This window comes from Sphaeroforma arctica, assembly GCF_001186125.1.
Source record: "Sphaeroforma arctica JP610 unplaced genomic scaffold supercont1.2177, whole genome shotgun sequence".
NCBI lineage: Eukaryota > Ichthyosporea > Ichthyophonida > Sphaeroforma > Sphaeroforma arctica.
In genome coordinates, this window is record NW_014038381.1 from 1 (window position 1) to 8,253 (window position 8,253).

At 43.5% G+C, this 8,253-nt stretch overlaps 2 protein-coding genes across 3 annotated transcripts; one reads left to right on the top strand and one right to left on the bottom strand.

Moving 5' to 3' along the window:
• Positions 1 to 781: 781 nt before the first annotated feature.
• Positions 782 to 3,685, top strand: SARC_12258 (hypothetical protein; the record flags this gene model as incomplete). The annotated part of the gene is made up of 4 exons (XM_014293637.1): positions 782 to 1,082; positions 1,539 to 1,802; positions 2,396 to 2,697; positions 3,446 to 3,685. Coding segments are annotated over 4 exons (1,031 nt in total), but the record flags the coding sequence as incomplete, so codon positions are not given.
• A 1,052-nt stretch (positions 3,686 to 4,737) lies between these two features.
• Positions 4,738 to 7,923, bottom strand: SARC_12259 (the record flags this gene model as incomplete). 2 transcript variants are annotated; one of them, XM_014293639.1, is made up of 5 exons in its annotated part: positions 4,738 to 5,230; positions 5,519 to 5,584; positions 6,033 to 6,229; positions 6,655 to 6,857; positions 7,771 to 7,923. In XM_014293639.1, 5 exons carry the CDS (start codon positions 7,921 to 7,923, stop codon positions 4,896 to 4,898), a joined length of 954 nt encoding a protein of 317 aa, XP_014149114.1. In that variant the 3' UTR covers positions 4,738 to 4,895. The 2 variants fall into 2 exon arrangements, with proteins under 2 accessions (XP_014149114.1, XP_014149113.1); XM_014293638.1 differs by having other exon boundaries at positions 4,738 to 5,255.
• Between the last annotated feature and the right edge of the window lie 330 nt (positions 7,924 to 8,253).

The following is an 8,253-nucleotide window of genomic DNA, read 5'->3' on the forward strand; positions in this document are numbered from 1 at the left end:
TGTGTGTGTTTGTGTATGTGTGTCTTTATGTATGTATATATATCTCTGTTTAAATATGCTCGATCTATATGCGTGTGTGGGTGTGTGTGTGTGGGTGTGGGTGTGTGGGTGTGTGTGTTTTTTTGTGTGTGTGTGAGTGTTTATGTGTTGTTAGATTTATTGAACCTCGAATTTGAATTTATCTGTCCTGCCCTTATTAGCGACAATGTACTTGTTTTACTATCTGAATTTTGGTATATTGATAAAAGTGGATCATTTTGTTATCTTTTGCTGTTGCCAGTAACTCTCCTACATACAGCTGATGGGACATGTCGTAGAATAGAAAATGTTTAATATTGCTATATGGGCATCAGAACCGGGCTGTACTTGGTTGTAGTTGAAAAGAAATGAAATCCTGCTATATGTAGTACCTTGTACCACATTGTAGCCATGTTAGCGGTCTCAACATAAAGCTGTGTTGTACTTATCTGTGACTTATTGCATGAACCTGACATGCTGGTGAGGAATTCACGTGTCTTTGTTTTTTTCCACAGTGGGCTGGGTCACTCTATGTACTCATCTTAGTAGGCAAGCATGGGTTTTACATGTACACCAAGTCCTTCACAGTATGTCAGATCCATACATTTAGGCACAACCCAGTCTAACCTTTTTCTCGTGATGCGGTCGTATCGAGGCCTGAAGTCGCTTCAATCCACCCTTCAGTACGCATCACGACCCTTTTGAGACATACAATAGCTAGAGTTACATTGTTCTGTTTTTTAACTTATCTTTCATCCCTATGCACAGGTTGACAACCGCGCTGAAAGTGATCCCACCGGTAAAGTTGAGTCTGCGTCTCTGCATGATAGTACCTCCGTTCCTATCACAACAAAGTCTGTATCGGCCCACGGAGACGAGGTCACAAGGACAACGCACGGCTCTAATCTGTCCTCGACAAGTGATTTAAATGCGGAGTGCGAAGACTTGAAGAAGAGGCGGTGGTTTGCTGAACTGATTGAGTTCGAGTGGGTCTTCTTTACTGTCAGTTTTGCAGTGGCTTTGATAATCGTTGTGGTCAAAGCGACTACTGGGCCTCGAAATAGGTATGCAGGACCAATTCCGGACAGATACAAACTAGAACATCGTTAGTTCCATCTGTAAGTCTTTTTCCAATCATGCATGTGCTATACAAAAATAAGTAGTTGCAGAACTACTAGCTGCGTGCACACGCGCGCATGTAGGTATGCTGATTTGTAGACCTGATATCCCTGTATACGTTTTAATTTTACGCTGGTATCCGAATTCCGTTGTATCGAAGCGCGAGACTCGGTACTCTCCATCATAATTCAGTATATGATCCGATCTGCTTTAGCTTTAGCGTGTATTATAACATCTGTGTATGTGCAACCCATCGTATGCATATCGGAGTGCTGCTTAACGTTGGCACCAGATGTGGCTGTCATGCTATCACTCTCATCGGTGCAAGTTCCCAGAAGGCCAAACGTCAACTGCAAACTTCTTACACTGCAGTCCCAACTGTTATATTGCCCCGAACCCAGACCCGTGATCCTCAATGATACATCTATCTGGCTACCCCACGAAGAAGATACCATCCCCTACTACGCTGTACTCGTATTTGGTTTAGTTTTAGGCGGCGGTCTAGCTGCACTGACCGAGTACCTCCATCAAGGACGATCTGTTCGTGCGCCGTTTGCAGCAGCTCGCATGTACCTGTGCTACGTCTGTACGTTTGCGTGGGTGTATTTCTTCACGGAAACGACAAAGTTGGCCGTTGGAGAGCTTAGGCCGGACTTCATGTCGAGGTGAGGTAGTTCGTGATCAACTGAAAAACTATGTATTATATATGTGATCTATCAGTGTTTGATTACATATATATTGGGTACGTGTTGCTTGTTGAAGATACTTTGTTGTCTGTATGTCCACATGTATTTACGCAGTTAGATACGCAGTTAGATGCATGTTATTTCGATTCGATATTACGCTTCGCTGATATGCACAAATGTATATCCACGTGTACACACAGAACTACTTCCATGCGGCGCCGAACTTGGCCCTCACTGATAATTTGTAAGCGGGCAGGTCAGTTTTTGACGGCAGTAATCGCATATATCACTTCCTACACATTGTTTAACACCATACAGATACGGTTCTTTTTTTAATCCTCGTTTCGATTGAATTATAGTACGTCGCTCTTGTTGCACCACAGCCAAATACTTTAATATCCCTTAACTCTTACGGTGCAAAGATCACGCAGATCACCAAAACACCTGATAGCATCACGAAGAACACGTCGTATCTCAAATACATACCTTGTAGTAAGATTTATTTCATTTCGAATTGTTTTGTATTTAGCTTCGTTTCTCAGTCTCCGGACTTAATTCGGCTGCACCTCTAGGTGCTACGATGGCGTCCCAGATACGTACGACCCAACCATCTACTTAGGTGTCGCTGGGAACAGCGCCTGCACGGCCGACGATCTCGACCATATCAACGGCGCACGCTTATCCTTTCCCAGTGGTCACACAAGTACCGCTATTGGATTCGGAATGTGGCTTAGTGTTCAATGGCTGCACATAGCTTGCCAGTGTAAAAATCGCTGGCTAGATCAAGTGCTGCTGTCTCTGTCGTTTTTACCCATGGCCATCGCATGGACAGTGGGTTTGTCGCGGATATGGGATAATAGGCATCACGCACATGGTACGTTCCAATGTTATGCTTACCTACTTATAAGTTTAAAATCGCAAGTGTGTCAGTGGTTGGAGATTGAGCATGTTTACCATCACATGGTGAGAGGTGTGTATATCATCAGAATTTGGGTTCGGTTGTCAATGTTGTATTTTTTTTTGCAATTGTTGCTTGCGCCAATAAATCCCCCGTGAACGCAAAATCACTTCTTCGCGGATGTGTGATATCATGCCTTACTGAGGATGGTTAATACAGCTAAGCTAGTTATAGCTCGATGCGATGTAGTTTAAGTGCGTACATGGATGATAGGGTTACAATTAGTACGATCTAAGTGTATGAGGACGATTTGGGACTTGTGGACTGTATCATATACTCCAGTGTTTGTCGTTCGTCGCTGATGACCTCGCTTTGACTGTGCTGTTGCGGATATGGGGTCGCTAAACACCCACCATGCCGATTACACTTATCTGTGTCGCGCATAGTTAGTCAGAGTTGGTGGAGTTAAGTTGGTGTCCACTAGCAGCATCTTGAAAGGATCCTTAAGACAACCATGTGGATTCCTTTTGTATTTTCAAAATAGTGAAGTAGACACTAGTAATATAATCTGTCCGAATTATGCTATTCTTAAATCAACCATTAACATCACGGCAGGATTAAGCAACATCATTGTCACCTCTTACGCCCGCACACACTTATCTCTTTCGCTGTCTGCCTTAATTCGATTATTGAGGCACACTTGCGACCCATTCCTTCATGACAGATGTAGTTGCAGGGGCTTTGTTAGGTGGCACCATCACACTCTTGTGCTTCCAGCCTGTGCGTGCAAGGCTGACTGCCGACTTCAACCCTGCACGTGTGTTCAGAAACCCCAGGGGGTTATCATATACGGGCCGTTGGTGTGACAGCAACGTGAAGCACGTGTAAAAGCACGTGTACGGGTTTCTGGGCCACATCACAGATTTTTGGCGGTGCTTGATTTGTGTGGCAATAAATTGGAACCCTAATAAGCTAGTGGAGCATGTCTTTTTGAAACTCATTAGTCATGTAGGCTCTTAGGATCGCGCATATAGAGTGCCCGGTTCATTTGGGATGATGCAGACAAGTGGAGATTGTATAAGCGCATACTCGTGTGCCTCCACCATGTAAATGTACAGCTTTCAATTCTTGTGTCGCAACTGCTCTTGTCTTTTCACAACAAGCCCGATAATCTATTTGATGTACTCGTGTTGTGTATCCACCTTTTCTTACCGTGCTAGTGGTGCAGTTATATGAGGTTTGATCTATGTGCGGAGCATTCGTTTGGATTACTCGCTCCGGCATACGCTGCTGTACGAGCGTGCCGACAAAGCTTCAAACGGTTCACGAGAATGCTCTGTTAGCAAAACTATGCAGGCATCGATTGCAGCAGAAGCTCCTGATCCGCTGAACAATTCGTATTTCGATTTTCGCGCCAAAAATTCACCAGAATAAAAATACATTCGTCTAACAAACGGTATTTATTCCTACGGACTTTAGTCCGTTGTGGTTTATTTTTGATCACTAGAGGGTCATGGTATTTACTTAGTATTTATATACTAAACATATCACTCTGAGAGTTCAACTCATGATATTATTGATATTATTGATATTATTGATATGACTTTACCTGTCACTGAGTGCCTAGTGTCCACGCCCCAGTACCCAGTGCCCACCTGTGAACTGTGAAGCCCGAGCCCCAAGGCCCGAGGGTGAAGAATCTGTTTGAGTTTGGTGCAGGGGATGTACCGCACCGAGAGTGATCAACACAGGATGATAGGTTGGAGTGGTTGACGGTGGAGTAGAAATTTTAGGATGGTGCTGCTGGGTTATACAATCCTACGTGTTGGTAGACACCCCCCCCCCCCCGGCAGATATAAGAGGAGGGTGTGCTAGTTGACACTTGCGTACTGGATAGTCGGCTGCGCCTTCGTCTATAATTAAGGACACCCCAATAGATCGGCAATTCATCAATGATTTGCAGTCATATCAGATTGTACAGAAGACAGATCGAACTGGGATAGGAGCTACATAACGTAGGGGTTAGAATTTATTTATTAACTAATTTATATTACTTGAGTGTTACATATCGTCTTTGCAAATACGTACTCATATTTCATTATGCCATCACTACATCGGTCACCATCTCCTACTCTCCCCCTCTCCACCCACCACCCTTTTCCTTACTGAAAAAATCATTGCTTCAGATTATCTGTATCTCCCAGTTCGCATATGTTCGTAATATTCGATACAATCGACATATCACAACACACCCCGCCGCAATCCGGCGCAAAAGTTGAATTACTCGGCAAAAGCGTGTCAATAATTATTGAATTGTAAATTTCCTGATTGGCAACCACACACGAGCCGTTGGTGAAACCGTCAAACATGGACTCGTCCAAGCAGAGATTATCGTTCATGATTACTATCACGTCGTACGATTCCCCCTCAAAGAATGTTAGTTTGGGTAGGTACAAGTTTGTCAGCTTTGGGTTGCCTACGACAGTTAGAGACTTCAAGGCGGCGAGCTCTGTAAGTGTGGGATGGAGCAAGGGCTAAGTAAGGGATGGAATCGGAATAAAACGGGACGAACCGGGATGCTTTATATATCTAACAAAATGCAATGCTAGTATCATACACTGCGATAGAAGGTACCAGTCAATCGAGTTGCTGCAGGTGGATTTAGTCGCTGGCAAAGTATAGCCTATTTACTAGTGATCTGACCGGGAGACAAATTTAGTAGTGATTATAAAAATCTGACACACATCACAACGAGCACACGGGGATAAACCTCAAACAAGCGCTGGTCGAAACATACCTGGAAACGTGATATTCTCAATGTGAACATTGCGCAAGACGGTGATATTAGAGGCGTAGTACAGCGCTGCGAAAGGGGTGGGGTGAAAGGAATATAAGAATAAGTATATGCAGGATGTTAGGTTACAAGGGTTTCAGGTGTTTAATGGAGGGAAAAAAGACTCAGCCCCTCAAGCTACACAGTACTCATTGTACACCCTTGCGTGTGTATGAGCGGGTAAACTTGCAACCCAGATGTGTCTCCTTGGCGCATTTGATGTAAAAACATTCCACCGCATGCACGTTTCAACACTGTCGTATGTGCATAAGTGCAGCAGTTCTGAATCGACTAAACCGATAAAAGCACTGATTCATACCGAGTGCACCAATACACGGATGATTTGAATCAACCAACCCAATCAACTCACAAGCGCCGATAGATATCATCTGAGATAACCCACTGTGATTCTACACCAATGGACACATCGAATGACATCAATCATTCCATTTGATCGCATGCACCTATACACACCCACCTGGCAGATACAGCGTCGAGTGGTTACAGTCGCCCACCGTGAGCTGCCCTGTGAGACTCACCAACTGCGTAAACTGAAGCTGGTCCAAGAGCTTGTTGCCTTCTAAAATGATATCACTGCCACTCAGGAGACTATGAAACGCCACTTGCGTCACCATTGTGTCTTTGATCGAGATCAGCGAATTGCTGGTTGTGTCACTGAGTGGGGGGGGGGGCGTGCACAGAGGTTTAAGGGGTCATACTTCACTCAGCCAAAGCCAAGTGAGCGGATACATTGAAAAAACACTGACGTTTGAGACTGGATGACAGGAAGGGGGGCAGCACCGTGATCGCGATACAAGAAAGAGGTATCACTGTGTCACCAGGCGATATACACGCGTGTGCATAGGCATATAGATACATGCACACCCACACCCAAGTCTATAGCGCATGTGCCAACACAGCATAACAGATACGTAGCTGCCACAGCAGTAGAGATACTCAGTTGAGCCACGAGGCCCGAGATAGTTGGCAGATACACTTGCCACAGGACAGCTACGCACCAGCAATACAATACACAACACCAGCCGACATACACGAATAGACCATATAACCGATTAAGCTATCCATACAGGCGTACTCACCTCTGCAACAGTACATATTCCAGCATAAGGGATACTCTGTTGTACTCCATACTGGACTCGGTCATGAGCGCAAGACTGTTGGCCGATACACTTGTCACGGGACAGCTGTGCACCAGTAACACAATACACGTCGTAAGCACTGGGAAGTCCAACCCGCCTTCCAGTTTCTCATTGCCATCGATTAGGATGCTGGCATCGGTGAGCTGGGGTGTGGAACGTTAACACAGAGTGACCCGGTCAATGCAATACGGGAGATGATAATAGCGGTTGGACGAATCAAATCTGATGACAGATTTTTAAGATGTGGAATTAGATTGATCTAGATTTGGAAATAGAATATAGATTCCTGGAGGGACGGGACTGGCAACAAAGACAGGAACGTTGGGCGGAGGAGTGGTGTGACCTCGATGGAATTAACATACATTGATTCGAGTAGTATATATGCATGTACATTCATTATATGCTAGATGAATTGTGTATTCAATATGAGTGAGATGTATTACATATTCACATGTTCATTCGAGCGAAGGTAGAAGATATGGTGCTGGCTGAAAAGTTGTTATAAACACGTGGAAATGGGGTCCGATATCCGCCTGTCACGAGAAAAACATTGTTAGTGTTGATTTTTAAAGTTAAGACCGACGCATGCCTGTGTATGTATATGAATATGTGTTCATTTTTGTGTAGAGTAAGTGAAAGTGCAAGTGCAAGTGTAAGTAAATATATATATATATATAAATGTGTTTGGGTGTGTGTGTGCGTATGGATATATCAGTGCCTAAAATGGAAACGCATGTATCGCAGTCTATTACACAATTTTTCTCACACTTATTCACCGCAATTATATTTACAAAATGTATACATATACCAGCAGATCAACGCAGTTGCGCCTTTCCTAGACATCTACACAAAATGCAAGGAATGCAAGGATAAAGATTTTCACACATACCACCCCAATTTCCATTAAAAAGGTATATATTCACTTACACATCAAAAAACAACAACGAGGATGTTCCTAAACACCTACACACAATGTAAGGATGAAGACTCTCACATGCTGTCACCATATCAACAATATGTACCTAAACGCATACACTTACATATTAATATACCTACCTTATCAAAGTAGAGGGGCCCTGTCAGCAACGGGTTGTGCCGTATTGAGACACGAACGGCAGTGGTCAATTCCGGCATTTCGAGTAACGTCAGTTGCGGGTTGTAGTCCACGTCGAAGCCTTGCAGCACAGTTTGTAGATACAGTAACTTCATCTGCGATGCAAAAAGGAACTGCAATGAGCGGACAGTGGCTCCTGAAATGCACGCAGTATGAGTAAGATAAAAGCCTGGCCCGCAGTAAGAAAAACAGTATTTTAGTATATGTAGGTACATATGCGTATGTAAGTTTATATGTTCAGTTCAGTTCATGTACATTTCTGATTTGGTGTATATATATATTTGCACACGTACGGATACATATGATTGTGCATAATATACATATATATATATATATATAAGAAAGTAAGAAATATATACATATTGTTTAGAATATATACATATATGTATAAATATATACATATATGTATAAATATATACATATAT